General features: G+C 39.8%; 1 protein-coding gene across 5 annotated transcripts in view; it reads right to left on the reverse strand.

Annotated features, from left to right (window-relative positions):
* The window catches only part of KCNIP4 (potassium voltage-gated channel interacting protein 4), a 1,084,926-nt gene that overhangs the window by 74,745 nt on the left and 986,573 nt on the right, over positions 1 to 23,608 (reverse strand). For all 5 annotated transcript variants that reach the window (XM_045550452.1, XM_045550456.1, XM_045550455.1 and 2 more), the window contains one exon: positions 22,880 to 23,004. In XM_045550452.1, the coding sequence (XP_045406408.1) occupies positions 22,880 to 23,004 (125 nt within the window). The remainder of the gene's footprint in view (positions 1 to 22,879; positions 23,005 to 23,608) is intronic.

Consider the following 23,608-nt stretch of genomic DNA (forward strand, 5'->3'; position numbering starts at 1 on the left):
ACACCAGAGAAACCAAAGGAGTAGACAATAGATGTGGGGCAGGGAGTATCTATTTTATGCTTTAAAATCTTCAATTAGGTAAATGCTAAAAAGCTTCTATTATATTTTTAAATAGGAGGCTTTTATAAAACACTTTATTCATAGTAGTTTCAGTGGAGTGTTAGGGATAGAAAGTATATTATTGTAGAGAGCTGAGAAACTAATCCTAGGTAAAGATGCAGAGACAGTGAGGGTAAACCACACTTCCAAAAAGATTTGTTGAGCAGAGGAGAAGGGGAATACTATGGCAGAGCATAATTTAGGAAACTTTGGGCCAACATGAGGCCAAACTTTAGGACCAGGAGAGACCTGTGCCTATTTATAGGCTGAGAGTAAGGAGCTTACAGGAAATGAGCAGTTTATGATACACAAGAGAGCATGATGACTGAAGAAAAATGTCCAGAAACGAAGAACATTCCAGGGCTCAGGTGCAAGAATTAACTTTGACTAGGAAGAAAATTCTTTCTTATTAAAGCCTAGAGGAAAAGAGCAAAAGAAATAACAGATAGCACCGCTGACAGAATTTTTAGCAAAGCAGCAGAAATTTGTGGGTTATAACACTAGATGGCATCAACGTTCTCACGGAAGCAGGAAACAAGGTTTTTCTAACAGTGAGCGGGACAGATTTTTTAACAGAGGGGCTGAAAAGAAGTGTGGGTTTTGAATAGAGTCTGTGCTAAACAATCTCCAAAGATGGCAGCCATCAAGTCCATGTCTCCCTGCGAGCAACCTGCTCCTCTTCACACAGCAAGAAGTGGAATCTATTTCCTCTGCCCTTGAAGCTGGGCAGAACTCTGAGTTGCTCTGGTCAACAGAATACAGCGGAAATGATGTTATGCCAGTCCCAGGCCTAGCTTTACAAGCACTGGTGGATTTCCATTTCTCTTTGAAAGCCAGCTACCATGTAAGAAGTTCAACTCTTCTGAGATCACCATGCTGTGAGAAAAACCCAAGCTAGCTATATTAGCTTGCAAGGTGCCATAACAAAATACCACTGGGTGGCTTAAACAACATACATTAATTTTCTTATAGTTCTAAAAGCTGGAAGTCTGAGATCAAGACGCCAGCAGGGTTGGTTTCCTCTGATGCCTCTCTCCTTGGCTTACAGACGGCCACCCTCTCGCTACCTCCTCATGTGGTCATCCCTCTGTGCATACACATACCTAGTATTTTTCTTATAGGGACACAGGTCATACTGGATTACAGTCCCATCCTGATGGCCTCATTTTAACTTAAACACCTCTTTTAAACTTGTTCTTCAAACATAGCTACTTTCTGAGGTACTGAGTGTTGGGACTTCTACATACAAATTTTGGTGAGAAGCAACGCAGCACAAAACTCCAGCCATGTGCAGAGATCATGAGAGAGATTCTCAACTAGTTCCCAGCTGTTCCAGCCATCTCAGCTGAGGAATCGTTTTGTGAGTGAAGAAGCCACCTTGGAGGTTCTCACTCCCCCAGACATCACATGCAGGAGAAAAACCTCCCAGCCAAGACTTGTCCAATTTGCAGAATGATGAGACTCTACAATATAAATCCAGAGGACCTGGATCCTAATCTCTATGCTTTCCTGTTGTTTTAACTCGTTAAATTTGGGGGCAGTTTATGCAGTGATAGCTAACTGAAACGAGTGCTGAAGCTCATAGGAGCTAAATTCAAGTCATAGGACAGACAGGCAAGGTGGAGATCCATCAGCCGTTATTTAGAGCTTTACATTTTCACAGATAGCGTCACCCTTCACATAAGGCTGTCAGCGTACTTAGAGCACAGCTGTACCTGTTTCATGCTGCAGACATGTCTTTCCATCTGGAATTCACAAAACAAAATAAAATATCCTCTCCCCAAAACAATAAAGAACAACACATCTACATCTTTTGATGGAATGAAATATGACATGTAAAATGACTCAAGGAAAATACCTAGCTAGTGAGACTCTGCTACTATATGTTAGAATAATAAAATAACCTGTTAATATCATTGGCTTCTGATACAATTGTGATATGTAACATTTAGGCCACGGGCCCACCACAGATACTGATTTTTCTCTGATTTTATCTTGTATAACTTGGGAAACGGAAGGAATTGGAAACTGCAATTTCCCCATGCCTTCATAATCGATTCTGCACATTCTTTGGAAAGTTCACAAATCTAAAACTTTGCAAATCTACAGAAAGTGAAATGTTGCCAGTGCAAGGAATTGTGTGAGAAGATCCACATTCTTGTAGGGAGAATAATATGAAGTCACGTTCGGAACCCTGATAGTCAAATACAATAGGGATCACCTACACTGAGGGTAGTTGACGCTGTCCTTTCCACTCCCCCCTCGCTAATTGGAACTCCAACACATTCTCCAAAGCTGAGTCACCCAGTCTCTCTTTTATTCTTTCTTTTTTCTAAGCAAAGTATGTTTCAGGTTCCTCTATCCCACTCAGTATTTTTTTATGCACACTGTTCATTGAATTTTCATACTCACACACAAATGCACATCCCCACCCCAACTCCACCCCATACAAATGATTTTTGATGTAGGGATGCTGGGCACAAGGAATAAAGAATCATAAATAAGCACTTGGAAGAACAGAGTGTTGAGCAATAGGAGAAACAGATTTTTCACATGTTCAAACTTGCTAGAAAGGAGAAAATACCCTAAAGAAAGTGTCAGAAACCTCCCTTACAGCCTCTTTTGTTACTGCCTCTGGCATTTCAGTATGGGATGTGGATTGTGCTGGTGATGGCATAGGTAGAGTAAGGACAAATTAATATGGGATTGGAGAAGATAGTCTAAAAATGAGCAGAGGTTCATCTTTAAAACATTGTGAAATTTGTCTTCTCTGAGTTAAGTTTATGACAGAAGCCCAGACTTCCCCTGTGGGGCCAGTGGCACAAATTCCAAGAGAGACAAACTAATCTCTTCCTTCTTTGCTTTCAGGCAACAAAAATAAGAGAAAGGGGCTTGGCCCTTGTGCCATTTTTGCTATATTTTTATTTGAACTGGTGTTATATTCCTCCGTACAGTTCATTTTTGTTATCACCATGGTTACTGCTATTGTTTATTATCCTCAATAATCACTAGCTTGAACCACTGCTATAAGTTTCAAGCTGATCTAATACCTCTAGTCTCATTCCTCTCACTCTGCTCTGTCAGAGTGATATTTCTAAAACATCAATCTGACCATATCAACAAGACATGGTGATCTCATCCGCTCTCATAGAGATAAATATGGTCTAGATATTGATGTCACCGGTATTTAATTCCCAGCCTAAACTTTTCCGTTGAACTCTAGACATATATATGCCACTACCTACTTCACAACTCTTCTTGGATGTCTAAAAGGCACCCTAGGTCCCCAGACAAGATGACGCTCCCAATCTTGCTCTCCAAATGTGGTCCTCCTTCCATCCTCCTTCCAGATTTCAGAATGTCAATCTATTCTTCTGATTGCTTGGACAAAAAGGTCTGAGTCATCTCTGAATAGGAACTGAGCTACAAAGAGACTAAATGACATCTTAAAGTTCACATGTAAGTAGCACAATCAGGATGTAAATTCAGATAATCTAACTCCAGTCTGGCTCTTTACCCTGATGTTAGGCTGTGTCCCTACCTTGTAAACTCCTTTGCATGTAATCTGGAGCTTCATGTGGCACCTGTGTGACAAATATGTGCTAACCTCCAGCCAGGCTTGCTGAATCAAATAAGAACTACGAATTCTGGTTCTACTGAGTTGGCTTGTAGAAGAGCTGAAAATTCCCTTTGTTTAGGACCAAGATCTTTTGGATTTATTTTTTGTCTCTCTTTTTCTCTTTTTAAAAAATATCTTCTGTGTGTTCTTATTGGGATTCTAGACTGGAACTTTGAGATTGGAACTCAGAATTGTCTGTTATGATTCTGTCTCAGCTACTAATTAGCTATACGACCTAGGAAAATTTCTGAACCTCCTGATATTATGATTACCTCACCAAAAATTGCTATTCATGTGATAGATGTTCCAGGTTCTATAGCAATGTAGAAAAATGTAGATAAGTAGATAGATAAATCAAGTTACAGAGTTCCTTTACTTCTGTAGGGCAAGAATCACATCTATTTGCTTATTATCCATATCCCAAGCGTTTATCAAAGTTACATCTTCTGCAGACGCTCAATGAATATGTGTGAATTGCTGGCCAGAGATTTCATGATTTGGTATATGATTGGTCAAGATGTCTTAGAATTCCAGAGGCAGTTTGGTGTAGTAGAACGAATGCTACATTGAAAGGCAGATGACAGGTTCTAATAGCAAAGAAGGCAGAGAATTAAGTTAACTTGACTTCACGACAAATTATCACATAGGTCAGGACTTCGGGATTTGCATCTGTAAAATATGGAGAGGGTGGGGTTACCTGATCTCAAAGGTGTCTTAAGAGAGCTGTGCCTGTGTAATTTGCCTTCATCATAAGACCAAAAGTGTGTCAGCATGGACCATTTTTGTTTGTTGTTGGATCTATTCAATGGAAGGGCCTAGTAACTCAGCATCAGTATCTACCACATAGAAAACTCTCTGTTTATACCTTATTTCTTTTAGACACCCCTATCAATACTGTGAAGTGGATAATATTATCTCGATTTACAAATAAAGAAGTTGAGACTGAGGAAGGTTTCCTAGAGTAGAATGACTTGTGTCAGAGCTGGGATTGGAACCCAGGATTAAGTGGCTCTCAGGTCTCAATTCTCTTTGCATCGAACCATGCGTCCTCCCCATGTGTACGGTTCTAGTAATGCATGAAGTCAGTGCAAGGGTTCTGCAGCTGGGTGAAGCGGGGTTGGTTAATAGGTACAAACATACCGTTAGACAGAAGGAGATGGCCTGACTTCTTGAACATCACCTTAATCCAACTCTAGCAGAGAATGCTATGATCTGCTAAAGAATTTTCTAGTCACACAAAAAACTAATTAATTAGAAAAAACTGGTAATTAACTGCATCTTCCATTCTGTTACAATAAATGTAATCTGTTCAATAAATCAGTAGTACTTATTAATGATAATACAAAGTGTGTTCAGTAATAGGCTTGCTTTCCATTAGGGAACTAATACGAGGTTTTATGTGAAGTTTCAGAAGAAACCAAGTAAACATTATTAGCATTTGCTTCATTGCACAGATTACATGGTGCCTCATTCTACTGCTGACAAGCAGTGAATTGCTCAGTCATGTGTGGTGGCTTAAAACATGTTTAATTTACTATTAGTTCCATGAGGAATATTATGGACCACTCCCATCCACCCCCAACCACTGTGACCAACATATGGGGACTCAGAGGCCTTACATAATTATAGGCCACAAGCGGTAACAATAAACCACTAAGGTACTAATCATATCTTTTCTTGGAAATTAGCTATTTCAAATAATGTTTGGTCATTTTTTTTTTCCCATGAAGTGCTTCATATTGGACCACATTTGTGGTAATAAGATCCAACTTTGATTTTAGCTGCAAAGATTATGCTATTTACTTTCTTGTGATTGGCATTTAATTGCTGCTTGGATCATTTTTTGTTCTTCCTTCCTTGAGATAGTTTAACAAATATTTTTTATAATCTCTTTACAGGACAAAACAGGGTATAATGAGTTAGAAATGTGGAGAGACGGAATAACTAGATAACTCCATAGAGTTGAAGTGATGTGTCCAGGAACTGCACTGAGGGAACCAAAAAAAGAATTAAAAAAAATAGGAGGAAATGTCATTGGCCCATTTATGCAAAGCCAGTACAAAGAAAAGCTGAGTACTTGACTTCTGAGGTGTTAAAGACTAACTGTGATGCCAAATAGCAGTAATTCTCTTGGCCTAATTTTTGTTAAATTTAATTTTATCTTTTCTCAATGTTGTGGAATCCAATGTATATTTTATTGGTCTTATTATATGCATGCCTCATGCAAGTTTCCTTCAGGATATTTTGAAGATCAATAGGTTGCATATTAAAAATGAAAATAGAAATTAGGTTGTACATTGGCCTACCTACAGTGGTTTAAATATCAATTTAGAAGAAAGTGGTTTTGCTTATTTCTTTGTTGACCTATTTGAATGCTTAAAATAAGGTCCTCAGCTTGAAGGATTTGGTAGGTGATATTTTAGCTTACTCTAAACAGTTCTCTTTGCTAACGGAGGATCTTTGAACAACAGAAGGAAGGGGTTTTTAAAAAGGACAATAAGTTAGTCTTCTGGGGTAACATTATTTACTCTAGTGAAATGGTCCTTTGAGGTGCCTCAGTGGTTTTAATGCTTTCTTTTCCTATTTGTGGATCATATTGTTTAAAGTTTTCTGCATGGTAAGTAGAGGCTGCTATGGCAAAATGGAACCGTGTCAAGAGCCAGAACTAAGACTAAGTCCTAGTTCTGTCACCAAATAGCTTGTGATTGTGGGTCAGTCTCACAAATGTTCTGCCCTTGGTTTCCTGTTCCACAAAATGTTAATATTTCTCTTAATGTGGCTTTGAAATGATATAACCAACTGTGTGGGAAAGCACTTTATGATAATGTTTAATGCACATTATACATCAAGCTTTATTAACATATTAATAATATACCTCATTTGGTGGCATGGTTCTCTCTTCTCTCTTTTCCCTTTATGATGTTTCAATGATGAGTATCAAAATCTTCATGGGTCATATTTTGCCCCTACCAGTTCTCCAGTTTTGCCTTCCCACTCCTGACATTTTTCATAATTTATTAACCCTAATATATTTCCACTCATTTCTTTAACATGGTATTTGATACCATATAAATTTGGTCTTTATACAAAATAATTTACATGGTAATGACTTGGTCAGATTGACGCAAATATTAACTCTTTTCTTGCAGGTGCTTATCCCACTCACAGTGAAGCTAAGAGGTTCACAAATGGTGCTTTGAAAGTGTTTCTTAGGGCTTTGCTGGCTGATTTTTAGACTCTGTGCTCATTTTAACGTCAATAATTCCATAAGATATTTTATAATTAGCTAGTAAAACATTTGAAGACAGAAACATTGTTTCCTTAGCCTTTGAATCTTTTTTGTTTCAAAGGGTTTTTTTTTTTTTTTCTTCTTGTTTTTTGCAGACAAGTAGAACCACAGAAATATCTCTAACATTGAGCATGTTGCGAAGGGCAGGGAGCGTCCTGCCTAGGGCTGCAGGTCTTAGGATCCCAGAATGCTGGGCAGGCAGCTCATGAGGGGATCCAGAAACTAGACCTGCACAGAGACTTCACCTGAAAGTGCAGAACAGAAGCCAGGGCTGAAACCACAGACACCAGAGCAGATTAATTGGATTATGATGGTAAGAGCTAGAGTCAGGAGAAATTCCCTGAGGCCTAAATTTAGTTACAGGGGCTCTTTGCAGAGAACCCATAACCCTGCTCAAGGTTATTTAGAGAGGGAGCTATTCAAGATATCTTGAACACATTTCATTTATTCAAGCAACAAGTACCTATCGAGAACCAACTATGAGCCAGGAAAGGTACTGGATACTGGGTACATGTGGATAAGCAGGCCTGCAGCAACTCTGCGCTCATTTGTCTCCCATGTCAGAATACAGTAAATGAACTAATTGATTATTACAGATAATGACAAATGCCAAAAAAGGAACAAACTAGGTACAGCAGGGCTTGACCTACATGGACATGTGCTCGGGGAGGCAATATTTAAGATGGCATTGGAAGCATGAGAAGGAACCATCTGTACCAAACAGCAGGAAAAGTGTGTCCCAGGAAACAACAGGCCCTGAGACCAGAAGAAGCCAGAAACTCAACTCCACGTGATTTTTTTAAATAATGTAAAAAAAAAAAAAAAATAGCCTGTGGACAAGGCTGTTGTTGAGACCATGATGAAAAGCTGCCGGGAAATGCTGGAAGAGCATGGCACTGGGACAGGGACAGGGGCAGGGACAGGGACAGAAAGTTGTCCAAAAGCAGGGTCTGTGTGTGCTCCCCAACCCAACTCCTCTCCCCTAGCCCTGCCTCTAGGTTTCCTACTGCGGGTGTCAGAATTTGGTTACTTATCTAGGAAAAACTTTCATTCAGGAAATTGAAAGGACTTGAGCATGGGAGAAGTACAGAGAATGAAAAGTGTTCACCAGTTATGTAGTTGTCATTTAATGCATGTCGTGGCCCCCATCATGGTTTACTCCTAAACAATTACCTGGAGCCTCCCACACGCTGCTTCTCTCTTAAGAGGCCTGGGTGCTAATGTTTGCATTCAGTTCTATGAGCTGCCCCAAAGCCTTCCAGGGGCATTCTTTTATTTGCTGTGAGTCAGGCCAAGATTCTGTTGCTTAGTATCAAAGAGCCTGAGCTAATACAATCATTTCTCTGTCCTTACCTTGCTTGTCTACTCAGCAGCATTCAACACCTGCTTCTCGAAGGACTATTGTCTTTGGGTTTACATGACACCATGTCCTCCTGGTTTCCTTCCCATCTCTTTGGTTGCTTCTTTTCATTGTCCTTTGCTGTCTCCTCCTCCTTTACCAATCCTTTAAATGCCAGAGTCCCCCCTCCATCCGAGCTTGAATTCTTCTATTTTATCTCTTTTAAGTCATTCTCAGTGGTCAAAGGCATGTACTCTGAAGCCAGAATACCTTCCTTGGTTCAAATCTCAGACTTTGTCACTTCCTAGCTGTGACCTTGGAGAGATCACAACCACTTACTTTGTGCCTCAGTTACTTTATTTACCAAAAAAAAAAAAAAAAAGGAAAAAAAAGAAAAAATGGCTAGTTCATAGAGCTTCTAAGAGAATAAAGAGAGGTAATTATACCTAGAGTACTTTGGACAGAGCTGGTTCACTATATGTACTCAGTACATGTGATTTTTCTTATAATTGCTAATAAATGTCCATTTTCATGGCCTTAACTACTATGTATATGCCAATGACTCTTAAATTTTTATTTTCAGCCCTAAATACCCCTCTTAGCTCTACATAATCATGTGTCCAGTCACTAGAATTTATCAAATTTTACACATTGATTCCAAATCTTTGATCTCTAACTGCTAACACTCCCAACCTTTCTCAACATTCCCCCCCCCCCCGGCCCCGCCAATTTTCTGCATCTTAGTAAATGGGAAGAATACTTGTTTATTTGCTTAAATCAGAAATCTTGGAATTGTCTACATTATGTACTTTTCCTTTCTGGCCATGCTCAATCCATTTATAAAATTCTGCCATTTTTGTTTCCAACACATAGATTAAATCTTTTCACTTGCTTACATGTCAACTATCACAATTTTAGTCCAATGCACCATCATGTCTTGTTTAGACTACTGCAATATCTTCTTTACTGCTTTCCTTATTCATTCTTCTTCCTTAACCAAATCCATCATCTGCCAAAGAGGTTTTCACAAATATAGATCATGTCACCATCCTGCTTAAACCTTGAATGGTTTCCCACTGCATGTTGAGTCAAATCCAATCTGCAAGGCTGTTTGACTTGCTCTCTACCCACCCAATTTGTCTCATCTTATGTCACTTTCTCCCTCAATTATAGTGATTTAGCACACTAACCTTCAGCAGTTCCTTGAATATAATAAACCCTTTCCTGCCTTAGAGCTTTTGCACTTGCTGTGTCTCCAACTGAGAATGACTTTTTCTTACCTTTTTTCATAACTGGGTTTCACTTTAGGTTTGGCATATAAAACCTCAACTTCAGAAATGTCTGCTATGTCAGTCAGGGATCTCTAGAGAAACAGAGCCAATTGGATATCTATCTATCTATCTATTTATCTATCTATCTATTGATTTATTTAGGAAATTGGCTCATGAGATTATGGGGGCTGGCAAGTCCAAAATCTACAGGGCAGGCAAGCAGGCTGGAAATGCAGGCAGGATTTTTACATTATAGTCAAGGCAGTATTCTTTATTTTCTGAGAAACCTCAGTTTTTGCTCTTAAGTCCTTTAATTGATTAGATGAATGCCACTCACATTATCAAGGGTAATCTGATTTACTTAAAGTAAACTGATTATTGATGTTAATCATATCTACAAAATACCTTCATAGTAACATCTAAGCTAGTATTTTATCAAACAACTGACCACCATAGCATAGCCTAGTTGAGACATAAAATTTATCACCATACTCTCCTAGGTCTACTGTGCCCACATGAGTTTCTTTCATAGAGTTCTGTCCTTTTTCTTCATTGAATGTGCCATAATTTGCTCTTAAGTGTTTATTTGCTTACTTATTAATTTTCCACTTCTTCCATTAGACTCTAACAACTGTCTATGAGTTGAGGACAGTTCCCTTTTATTTTGTTAATGTGTATCCAATGCTAGCAAAGTCCTTGGTAAATATATAAAATATTGAACAAGTAGTTGGTGTTTCATATGTGGCTATGGAAAGGATTCACAATCAGGAACAGCTTGAGATAAGAAGTTTGGTTCCAATCTTCTAAAATTGTATGGGAGTTAGAATATCATATGTTAAGCATGAGTCATTAGAATGTGTTTAGATAAAAAAAGAAGCACATTGATTTTTTCCCATTTTCATTTGACACATTCTCCTCCTTTGTATTTACCTTGTATTAAATTAATCAACACAGATTTAAGAGGACCTTAATAGTCTAATACACTCAGCCCAAATATAGCATTGGGAAGACTTCCAAAGTTTTGACGACTTATTTTATTTTAATGAAGATTTGAATACTTGCCAGGATCACTGGAATAATTGCCAGTTAGACTTCTATTAATGAATATATTTAAGTGGGGCTTGTAAAAAAATGGAAAATGATCTGATTTTATGGAGTAGGTTCACTGCCAGCAACTTGCAGTGATGAATGGTGCCCCAACTTTGCTTTTAGTTTTTGCTACAAAACATCCAGAGTTTTGCAGCAGGTTCTTTAGGAAACATGTTACTGAATTAAAAAGATTATTTATTGGGCTCCCAGTGATATATTTTTGTGAACCAATTAGTTCTTCCAAAAGAACGAGAGGGAATCATGCTGTCAAAGTTGATCCACACAACAGTCTTACTACTACACTGTGCGTGGGATATGTGCTGGGAAGACCAAGTTCTATGTATAGCAAATTGTATCAGCAAGACTTCTTGGATAAAGCTGCTTTCGAACTTGTTATGTATTCAACTCTGAGGTGTGGTGCTAAGGCAAGTAGGAAACCTAAAAGCATTCATAAGATGGAGTCTTATTATTATTTTTAATGCTGATCCTTCAATCCTTCAAGTGATATTTGAGCTTGAAGTATCAGTTGACACATTGCTTTTAGCCTAAAAAAAATGACTTAGGAGGATTAGCTGAGTCAGAAAATCTTTAGGAACATGAACCAGAAAAAATGAGTAGAAGGAGGTTGTACTGACTTCATCAGAGTTGCTAGCTGTTTCCCCAAATCTAGTTTCTGCTTTTTAATTCATACACTGCTGTTCAGCCAGAGAGCATATTTCCTATGTTTCCCCGGAGCTGAGGGGTCCATGTGACTAAGTTTGAGCCATTGTGAATAAAAGTGATGTATATGGTCTTTGTGTTATCTCAAAATGAAGACAACTCACTTGCCCATGGACTGTGACTATTTCTCCTCCCCTCAGGACTTAAACACGAGAGGGACCCAGTTTATACAATACAGAAGGGAAAAGTCCTCCAGTCAAGGGATAGCTGGAAGGAAACTGTGTCCCTGAATGATGTCCTGATGGAGAGAACTGCCCTGTCAGCTTGGACCAAACCAACTGCAACTTGAGAGAAGACTAAAATTTGATCTTAGTCACAGGATGGTTGTAGATGAATGGATAAAGAATCTTTAGAAATGCTTCTAATGATTTTTTACTTTATTTAAGGGTTGCCTTTACATGAGTGGCTTTACAAAATTATCTACATTTCTACGTCCTGTTACATCTTTAAAGCATCACAAATGATGCTGTCTCTTTTGATTTTCACAAAATCCCAGTGAGGGGATCATTCTGAGACTGATTATGTTAGTTTCTCAGGGAATCCAAGGGACAGAATAAAAACAACCATAATAAATGGCACTATTTCAAAATTTGTCCTTGGGCTACTATTAATAAGGCTAAGAACTAATCTATATTTTCTAACTTTTTTTGGAGGGGGGCTTTGTTATGTAAAATTCGAATCAAAGTTTGAGTCACAAACTTTGGCAAAGAAACTTTAAGACTGAACTTCTAGTTAGTAACACAATTCAGTATAGTAGTGTGATAACAATGGTGCTAAGGATGATAATAGTATAATAATAAAAACAGCTACATTTTGAGTGTTATCATGAGACAGGTTCTGTTCTCTGTGATTTACATTATCTTTGCAAAGCACCTGTGAGATGCTATTTCTCCAATTTTGCACATGACATAAATGAAACCCAGGGAGGTGAAGGATCTTGCCTAAGGGTAGCCAGAACTGAAATCTAATTAAATTATAAATTATTTTCAAAAATATGTCCACTTTTGTGCAGAAAAGAGTTTAAGATGGCCAAGCTGAGACTGCTGTCCTTAGAAAGGCCTGCTTGTAAGGCTGACCCTGAGCTAGCATTTGGGAACTTGAATTTTGGATGAGCGTGCACCATTCTCTGAATTGAATGGCTCGCTGTGACCAAACTGTGCCAACAATATGGTTTATGTGGAACAGCTTCTTTGGTTCTTGGGGTATGGAATTTGGGTACATACTAGGCACTAGATGTCCAATGGGCTTCCTGGCTAGTTAGCATTTCACAAGTGTTATGATAATGACTCAGTGCCAGGGGAATGAAGCATATCCTGTGTGTGTCCACTAAGCGAGGACTTTTGAAAGCTTGCCTCAGGTTTCCTCTAATCATTGCTTCATGTGCCTTTTCCCTTTGCAGATTTTTGCTTTGCATCCTTTTTTTTTCCCCTAGTAAATCATAACCATGAGTATGACTATATATTGAGTCCTGTGAGTCTTCTTAGCAAATCATCAATCCGGAGGATAATCTTGGGAGCCTTTGACATATTTTTTCTCCATGCCATTCTCTCAATTGAAGGATATAGAATTTTATGTTCTACCCAAGCACATAGGAATACTATATTTCTCAGCCTCCCTTGAAATCAGGTGAGGCCATGTGACTGAGTTCTGACCAGTGAAATGTCTGTCACTCCAGGACGGGTCCATATCAAATCCCCTCAAAAGTCTTCCTTGTTCTCTCTCTTCTCTCAACTGAGGCCCGGATGCACATGACCCAGAGGAGGACGTGGACACCATAGGCCAGATTGGAACCAAGGAATGGAAGGAGTGTCCTCAATAAAAGGGCAAAAAGAGCCCCCATCCTGTCCCCAGCTGACCCATATGGGATTAAGAGATGAAAGATAGACAAATCTTTGTTGTTTTAAGTCCACAAATTATTGGAGCTGTGTGTTGCAGCAGTGAGCATACTCTGACTAATACATACAGGGACCTGCTGGATCCCACCACCCCAATCTCTTTCTACCAATCTGTGAAGTACGTTGCAAAGCTGAAGGGGATTCTTAAGCCACAGAGATCCCATTATCCATTTGGTGGAACAATATTTAATGAGCAATATGGGACATGGATAACCTATCAATGAAAACGCTTGCAATAGAACCAAAAAAAGTGCCTTGTCACCAGTTGAGACTGCTCTTAAAGTATCTGAGTAGTACTTGATAAATCCAATAAAAGATGTTAAAAAGTATTGTGTGTAGCTCTTTTACTAAAAGAGTCATGCTCTTTCACTTCCCCTATCATTAGATTATTTTTCAAGGAGAGAACTAACAGCTCTTTGATTTTACTGGGTAGATGTGAAGGGAATGAAAAAGAAGAAAGTGAGAGAAGATAAAAAAATTTATTGGTCTAGCCTTTGACCTATTTTGGGGGGTTATTCATTCATTTGAAAATATTTATTGATTACCTGTTATCTACAAGACATAGTCTAAAGGGCTGAGGATAGTGTGGAAAAGAAGGTACAGCCCCTGCCCTCATGGAGCTTAAGGAATAGGGGAGGAATCAAGCAAAGAGGAAACCCCAAATAAGTACCACACTGGGGAGCTCATAGGAGGGTCTCCAAACTTACTCTGAGATGTCAGAGAAAGAATTTCCATATATAAGTCTTTCAACCCATAAGCTTGTGAGATAGTTTTGGTTCCTCAGTTTCCCTCACCCCTTCAATCCATCAAGATATCCACTCACCTCAACCTTCTCTGTCTATCCTATCCCATCCTTTCTCTTTTCTACTGCTACCAGCCTGGTCTAAAGCTACATTTCTTTCCTGACTCTCTCGAACCAGCTTTGTAGAGAATTTCATTTCACTTTGGCCTCCTACACTCCATTTTACTTATAATAGCATTCTAGAGTCATATTTTAAAAAAACAATGCTATATATTGTATCTGAGCTTTTACAAACCAGTAGCTTCTCAATACCCTTAGAACAAAATAAAAACAATGTTCCAGGTTCCAGCCCAACTTGCCCCACTCCTGCCTCAGGGTTTTTGGCTGTTCTGTCTGTCTAGAATGTCCTTTCCCTTCCTTCACATGGCTTCTAGACGTTCTAGGCACAATGCAATGCCACCTTCCCTTGTCCACCAACCCCATCTAAAGAAGTTCTCTGCTCTGCTTCTCTGTAACAAATGTCATCATACTTCTATCACCACCAGGTGTTTCCTTAATTAATTGTTTCTTTGTTTATTGTCTCCTTTTTCACTAACCCCTTCTCCCCAACTGGAGTATAAGCTCCAAGAGAAGTTACCCATCTTTTTTTCTAACCAGTGTATCCTAAATACCTAGTACAGCGGTGGGGCCATACTCAGTACTCAGAGAATAAACGATGAAAAAAATGTTTATAGAAAGTCTAAGCCTAGATGTGGAGAGGTGTAGAAGTTTGCCTGATGAAGGAAAAGGGAGTTGTGGAGAACAGCATTTCCTGCAGGAGGAAAAGTACAGGTCAAGACCCCTCGGAGGGATGAGCAGCAGCTGCAGGCAGTTCCTCATGGCTGGAGCAGAGTCAATAGGGAATAGTGAGAAGTGAGGCTGGAAAACTAAGCGAGGGCTGGCTGGTCAAGGGCTCGTTGGTCAAGTGTTAGTTGGGTCACCGCACTACAGAGAACACCTGACTCAGGGTCTGACTTATAGCAGGTGTTTAACAAATATTTGTTAGATAGGTGTATAAGACTATTGAGTCTCTCTTCTAATGGCAATGGAAAGCCATTAGTTGGTTTTAAGTAGAAACTGATTAGTTCCTGTTAGTTCTTTAGAAAGACCCCTTCAGGTGCACTAAGGAGAATGGTTCAGAGGAAGATGAAACTGGAGGTGAGGAGCCTGGGCCATTGCGGTCATGCAGGTGAGAGATGACAGCAGCACGTGACAGGCAGAGGCAGATGAAAGAGATACAAAGACTGGAGGATTGGCCAAGCTTGGAGATTAATTAGATGCAGGGGGTTTTGAGGGAGAAGTCCAGAAAGACAACTGGGTTTCTAGGTGACTGCATAAGTGAAGGTAACATTTACTAAAAAAAGACAGGTTTAGGAGGCAAAGATGATGAGTTACAAATACTGCATACAAATTTCACTTAATGAAAGTAAAAGCTATTTTAAGAGTTAGGCATTATGTGGATGACACAGGATGACTTTTACCTGTGATTAGGGACTAGTCCTTTCATTCCAAAATCAGATACTGAGCAATACAACGGGTACTGAGCAATTCGGGATGCCTAGAATTAGGTGTGGAAAATGCCAGGATGAATCAGGCTTGGGACACGGTGTTTAGGAAGCTTATAGATTGAGTAGATATAAGGGTCCTCAGTTCATTTTTATTTCCCCTTTTTTCTTTAGTTTTCTTAGGGGGCACAAGGATAGTGGGTAGTGGTATGAAGAAGATGTTACTACTGCCCTTCAAAGGAAAGTTCCTCTTGAGAACAAGGGTGGAGCAGCAGGGTGGTGGTGCAGTGCCACCTTCCACACAGGGAACCCCAGCAAGCAAGGGAGGCTGAGTGGCTGGTGTGCCAACCCCCTGGACCATCCCTTAGGTCCGGTTCAAAGTGTCTGACAACAGGGGATTAACTCTTGGCCAACTTGGATGTAGTGGTTGTTTAAAAATCAAATTAAATGTTTATAACTAATTGCTGAAGGGTAAGTAAAAATAATTTGTAGGATACATACGTTATCAACCTCTTTATGTCAAAAGAATCCCTATACACACACAAATGTATGTATATGAAATATATCTGTGAGAATAAAGAAGAAAACTAACAATGGTTACCTCTAGCAAGGTGGGTATAGAGGTTTAGCTAGGACACTTCAATATTCAATTTGTATCGCTCTGCATGATTTTAAATGTGTAGCGTGACATTTTATTAGTGTAAAAAAAGACACAAGTAAAACAAGGAGTATCCAAATATATACTTAACATAAACTAATGCTTAAGATGGGATCACTGAGTCTTCATTATGAATTTTAGTTACTTTTGTATTTAAAAGAGTGAGAGGAAAGGACTGAAGGGTCCTAATATCTCTTGACAACACTCTTACATCAAAGAAATTATATACACCATTCCTTATTTACCTTCTTTTCTACCTGGATATTAATATCTCATATCTTCAAAGGATAATTTCATATCCAGAGAAGCTAAACCACCTGCCCAAGGTAGGAAATGGTTGTTGTAAGGTTTGAGCCAAAAGAGGACTTGTGCTATACCAGCCCTTAGAAATCAGAAGGGGGTGGTGCTAACTTCTTACCCCTGTAGAAAATCTTCTCCTCAGAAAGCCCTGCTTGTTGGAAGCCCAACAGAAAACTCTGCTAGGGCAAAGGAAATAACTTTTAACTCCAGTCTTACACCTTAATTCTAAAGTACATGAGTAATACTTTGCACTTAGGGAAGCTCTTTTATCTGAGTCTTTCAAGAGCTGAACAAAGCCAGTTATTACCGACCCCTCTTCATGATTGGAAAGGAGCATCTTAATCCCTAATTTGCTGACAGGCAGACAGAAGCTGAAAGGGATGAAGTGACTTATTGAAGGTCACACAGTCTTATGAAAGACTTCCCCAAGAATAACTCTGAGGGCTCATGACAAAAGAGCAATTGCCTTATGCAATTAGCTGCATATTTCCCTGTCCTAACTACTCTATCCCACTCTTTCCCATGCATGTTCTAAACTCCCCCTCTCTTCCTCCCCACCATAAGTGAGACTTCATGCTTTTTATGTAAATGCACTTTGTCAAAAACGTAGATCCCTATAATTTCATCTTCAGTTCCCTTCATCAACTTTTAAAGGTCTTAGTGCAGAAGTTCCCAGACACTTTGAGTGGGGTGGAAGAGCCTCATCAAAGAACTCTCACCTCCTGCTGGTTCCCATGGCCACATCAAAACTCTTGAAGAACTCAAGGAAGAGTTTGGTGCTGTTCTTGGTGAAACCGCCAAGGAGATATGTGGATTACAGGCCAAAAGCTGAGGGTATGATTGAGATGTGACTCCAGAACACACTGGGCAGCTTTGCTCCACACAACCCCCTCTGTGATAGACACAAACTGTGATGACCCTCAATGAGTCAGACCTTTTTACCTCTCACTTTGAGTGCTGAGATATGCAAAAGGGATGGGATGGGATGTCACACCCATGAGGATGCTTTGTTCTGTAAGACCAGGCCTTAGCAGACTAGAGAGCATCTCCCTTGCTGGCTTTGGAAAGGGAGCTGCTATATGATGAGCGAGCCTGTGAGAGGTCCGCATGGAAAGGGACCGTGGACAGCTTCTAGGAGCTGAGTGGCCCCAGGTTGGCAGCCAGCAGGGGGGATCTCACTTGTTCAGTCACAAGGAATCGAATTCTGCCAACAACCATGTGAGCTTAGAAGAGGACCCCAGGATCCAGGAAGAAATGAAGCCCAACATATACCTTGGTTGTGGCCCTGTGAGACTCCAATCCCAGGTCCCAGCTAAGTTGTTTTTGCACCCCTGACCCTTGAAACTGAAGTAATGAATGAATTTTTTAAGCCACTAAGTATGTGGCAAATTGTTAGAAGGCAATAGAAAACTAATAAAAACATCTTTATTTTTTAGGTACAAAGGGTAATAACAACATTTTTAGGTAAAAAGGACATTAGCAAGTATTCAAGTGATGCTTTAGAGATATATCTGATTCTAACAGATTCACTGACCCATTATAATTCAAAGCAGTGAAAGAAAAGGAAACAGGGAAAGATTCAAAAGAGGAAGGAGCCAGATGTCTGAAGCCTAGAGTCTAACTACTTGCAACTATCTATCTCTCATCCTGTACCTTATAAATGGGAAGAATAGGCTATAAATTATTCATTAATGAAAGGAAATGCCAGAGAGGCATCACCATATATTAAAACTTAATGCACTTATATACCATTTACAACTGCCTAAAATTGAACTGAAGTTATACTTGATTTTGAAAGAGAGCAGCAAAGCAAGATTATGAACTATGTGTACAGATACTTGTATGACCTTCTAGGTCAGTGGTTTTCTTTTCTTTCTTTCTTTCTTTTTTTTTTTGAGACAGAGTCTCACTCTGTTGCCCGGGCTAGAGTGCCGTGGCATCAGCCTAGCTCACAACAACCTCAAACTCCTGGGCTCAAGCAATCCTACTGCCTCAGTCTCCTGAGTAACTAGGACTACAGGCATGTGCCACCACGCCCAGCTAATTTTTCTATATATATATTTTAGCTGTCCATATAATTTCTTTCTATTTTAGTAGAGATGGGGTCTCGCTCTTGCTCAGGCTGGTCTCGAACTCCTGAGCTCAAACAATCCACCCACCTCAGCCTTCCAGAGTGCTAGGATTACGGGAGTGAGCCACCACGCCCGGCCTAGGTCAGTGATTTTCAAATGTGGCTTTCTGTTCACTGTCTGTTATAACATGAAATTTTGTAAAAGTTAAAGAGTTGAGAATTTTTTTTAAAGGATTCCTTAGCATCACCCCAGACTTAACTGAATTGAAATCATCAGAGGTGAGACCTGTTATACCTACAAACCCTACACACACACACACACAAACACACACCCCACCCACCAAGGACCTCATGAGGTTCCAATGTAACCAGTCTAGTCACTGGTATTTGACATTAGAGGACTCATCACAATTAGGTAGATTCCTTTTGTGATAGAAGTACCTTGCAGATCTTACACATCTAGTTCAATGTTTCTCAATCTTGGCTGCACGTTAGAATTACCTGAAGAGCTTTATAAGTCCTAATGCTTAAGCTTTTTTTCCAGAGCAATTACATCAGAATCACCAAGCATAGTACCCACTATTTTTAACTTTTAAAGCTCCCCAGTTGATTCCAACACACACTTAAGTTTGAGACTGCTGATCCATAGATAATACTTTATATCTTTTTGCATCTTTTCTAATATATAATTATGCAGTCCAATACCCAAAACACTGCCTTGGAGGTATGTAGGCCAGCCATGACTGCCTCACTTTAATGGAACACACAACTCAAGTTGACCATTCAGGGCCATACAAGAACAACTCCTTTTTTGTTGGACTTCAGGTTTATCATATTTATGTCTAAAAGAATGCACTGTAGTCATCATTATCCCAGTTTATAGACAAAGAGACACAGATATGAGTAAGAAGAAGCTTCCCAAACAAGTAAAATATGACCCAAGGTGACACCACAGTGTCTGATGTGTATGATGTGTGCATTATACTAGTGATTCTCAAAGTGTGGTCCCCAGACCAGCAGTGTCAGCATCACTCGGGAACTTAAAAGAAATGCAGATTCTGTGATTTAGTCCCATACTACTGAGTCATAATCTTTCAGGATGAGGCCCAGCAATCTGCATCTTACGTAGCCCTTCAGGCGACTCTGAGGCTCACTAGTGGCGGAGAAACACTGCACTGTGTTCTTCTCCATCTCTCTTAGCTGCTCACTTTGGGAGACTCAGCCCAGCACATGGCAAGAGAAATAAAAATGTGTGGGTTACTCAGTAAGACAGGGTGAGGGGAGGAGATTTTCTCTCACTATCTTCCCTTTCTCACATTCCCTACTGGGTACAATGAACACCATCTGGGTGACGAACCATGTAACCAAAAACATTGGTACCCCCATAATACTTTGAAATAAAAAAAGAAAGACAGACAATGAGAGGGAATGCTCTCAGGGATGTCATGTGGGAAAATCCTGGGAGTGTGTCACTGGTAATCTTCTTCACTTGGAGGGGTGCCTGGCCGTGCTGAACCACTTTCACACAAGTGTGACTATTTTAAGATGTTGATGATTGGTTTATCCTTTTAATCAAAATATGGAGAGTTTTAAAAGGTTTCATTAAAAATGAATATCCCAACTGTTTCCAGGGAAATGCTTTTTGATCTTAAGAGCTTTGAGATAATTGGTGTTCAGGAAGCCAAGGGCAGTTGTTTGCTTGCTCTGACGGAAGCTGGGGCGGATCGCTGCCATCCTGAAAACACACGTGCTGCGCTGCTGACCTGCTTTAGTGTCTCTCTTGCTATGCTTCCGGGCACATTTATTGAAGTTGTACATTGGACTAGGGGGAAATCAAAAATTAAAAGGCCACTCTTGTTTGATTTATCAGAGATGTCGATTAATATTTTCTGAGCAAACTGTGAAGTCCTTTCTATTAAAGAAGTATACAAAATAGGCTTTGGGCACATTCAGGTCTGATGAAAATTTATCTCATGGGGCTGGGTGAGGCAGGAGATAAATAGAAGGCAATAAGAAGAGAGAAGAGAAAAATATAGGGAGAGAAGAGGAAGGGGAAGAGCTGAAAGAAAGGAGACAAGCATTGACAAGCAGAAAAGACAAAAGAGGTAAAGAAAGAAGGAGAGAAAGAAGGAGTGAATAAATAAGAGGTGGGGTAATAATGGTAAGAAAAAGAGACAGAGGAGGCAAAAGAGAAAAAAAAAAAAAACAAACAAACAAAAGCAATAAATGCAGACTTGGGAGTCTGGCAATTTATTGTGAAGTGCCACTTGTATAAGACAGACTGCAGAGATGCTAGCTCCAGAGGTTAATGATGGCAGTAATCATGATTCCAATTTGCAACAAATGGGATGAAAGGCAGCCCAACCCCAAACGGGGAGACCCTACAGTGAAGGCAGTGGAATAATAACATAGCAGCAGTTGAGGAACACAGGGATGCTGGGAGGTTGGATTAAGTTCTGTATGTGACACCATTTTGTATTTGATGCATGATCCAATGTTAACAGGCAAAAAAAAAATGTTTGCTCATTAATGGAACTCTGAATCACAGCAAAGAAGTTTAGATGTTCATGTGAACACATCTGAAGTTTTATTCTTTGATTAACCTCCTCTTAGCACTGACTTTGGGCCAGGACTTGGTCTCCTACACCTCCTTTCCTTCCAGTCCTTGCTGCCCAGTGGTTTCCTACTGCCAGGGGTCAGTGTAGCTGTTTCATTGTAAGAGCTCACTCTCTCTGAAGCCTGGAACCATTGTAGAATGGGGATGACTAATAATTTTCTAAGCTAGTTGTCAAAGTTCTTTTCTCTGTATGCATGTTTATGTCTGTGTATTCTCTTGATAGATTACCCATCAAGATTCCTTTTAGTCAGAGGCCTGTGTGTGTGGCGAGCACCCATCTCCATCAGAACCTCCCTCACCCCAGTCTACCACCACAAAGGCCTATGCGTTTGCAGAAGACTATATCTTGGAGAAGAAAGGAAGGTACTCTGCATAACAGGGGGAGAAAAATTTAGAAATCCCAGAGCGAGGAGTGTGGTGAGGAGAAGAAATGGGAGAGAGACAGACCCCATTCAGTCACAGAAATGGCAGGAGCCTGTGTGCAATATGTATGATGAAATCCTATAAACATATTCTACAGAGTGAACTAGAGTTACAAATTCTCTGGGTAAATTTTTTGTTGTGGATCCCAAAAAAGAGACAGAGTTTCTTCTCTGGTCTGCATGAGGTTGGACAAAGGCAGCAGTTGAGGTAGTCAGATTTGAAGAGGTCGGATTTAGCAGAAATCTTTGGAAACTATAGACTTCTACATGCCGTGGAATTGGGGCTTTTAGTGTGTGGGTTTGGGGAAGAGACCAAAGTAATTTAATTTGGATCTCCAGGGGCACCTATAGCTACTTTGCTTTTCATATGTGTGAGAACAAAATATATGTTGGGGTATGTATGCCAGTTGATATACAAACATTTGATACTTTTAAGGATGACTTGTTTTTAAATAGATTCATGAGTGTAAGTCTTCTCTCCCTATTTTGACTATGAGCTCCTTGAGGACAGAAGTGTGTCTTCTCTGGCTTTTGAATAACCTGCAGCATCTAGCTTACTACTAAGTACATATTGTATTCAGTAAGAGAGTGTGCCTCCTAGGCTGCCTGGATCCACTCACTCTCTCTCATCGTCACCCTTTGGTATGCATGGGCTGTCATTACTTTTAAAGATGACTCTCCAAGGAGGCAGGGCCATGTGTATACTTGGATCACAGAGAACGAGACACAGAGCCGAGCTATAGACACTTATGGTTTAGAGGTATTGGCAGCATGGTCCTTTACAGACTACAACACTAATAGTAATTTTTCTCCAATGCAGGCAATAGGTTCCTTCATGGGTCCCCATCTATGTTCAAGACACAAGTCAAGCACCAGACTATAGTTAAAAAATAAAGAAACAATTGGAGCTTATTGAAATGATGTCATTATAGCTAAATAAGGAAAAAATCCCAACTAAGAATTGAATTGGGTAAACCTTTTTCTTTACCCATCCTTGCTGGTGACCACGTTATACCAGCATTGGTATGCCAAAGTGAATCAAAGTCCAAATGGATATCGACTGTATCCATATCTAGGGAGGATCCGTATGAAATGCACAGATGATTAGACTGTCACAGAACGGTATATCTTCCCTCTTCCCCTCTCACTTCTCAATGCCCCTTTGAGAACTGTGTGAAGGTAAAGTCAAAAAGAAAGTTCTTACATTCTTAAATCCTCTGTAGAGAATCTGAAGCTCTTTCTTGGTGAATTTGCTCTGGGCTTCCAGAAGCTCCAGGGCTTCAGGCCGATGCCTGACAGTGGCCATCTCCAGCTCATCTTCCACGCTGTCTGTGGAGCAAAGCAGAGAGAGTCTTAAGGCAGGTCACTGCTCACCAGTGCTATACACAGCAACACAGGAAGATAGAAGAAAACATTGCTAGATGCACATGATTTGTCCACAGAGGAAAAATCCTCACAATGCAAATAATGGTCCTTAGGTTTCCCAAATTTAACAGTTTTAAGCTAAGATACTTCTACACGATATTTTTTTGCACATTCTAGTCATTAATATAAACATTGCAATTCTAGCATTTTTACAGTACAGTTTGAAACATGTAAAAAAATCACCAATCCAATATCAAATTTGTGTGTATATACTGAATACTAGTTATAAAAATGGAATTGTTGTTTAATAACAATGGGTATCACCCTATGTATCATGCAACTACCAGACAGAACTCCGCAATACTGTCCAAGGATTCCATTGAAATCAAGGTATTTCACCTGGGTCTACAAATAAAATGCTCAGATTAGGTGCTGACACACCTAAAAGAACCAGCAGACAGGTTGATGGGCATAAACCTAGTTTCACAGGTGCATACTGGATGGATGGGGAAGGCTATGGGATCTTCAGTTTAGACCCCATTTTGTAGCCAATAGAGCCCATAGCTAT

This window comes from Lemur catta, chromosome 4 (assembly GCF_020740605.2).
Source record: "Lemur catta isolate mLemCat1 chromosome 4, mLemCat1.pri, whole genome shotgun sequence".
In the NCBI taxonomy this organism is placed as follows: Eukaryota; Metazoa; Chordata; class Mammalia; order Primates; family Lemuridae; genus Lemur; species Lemur catta.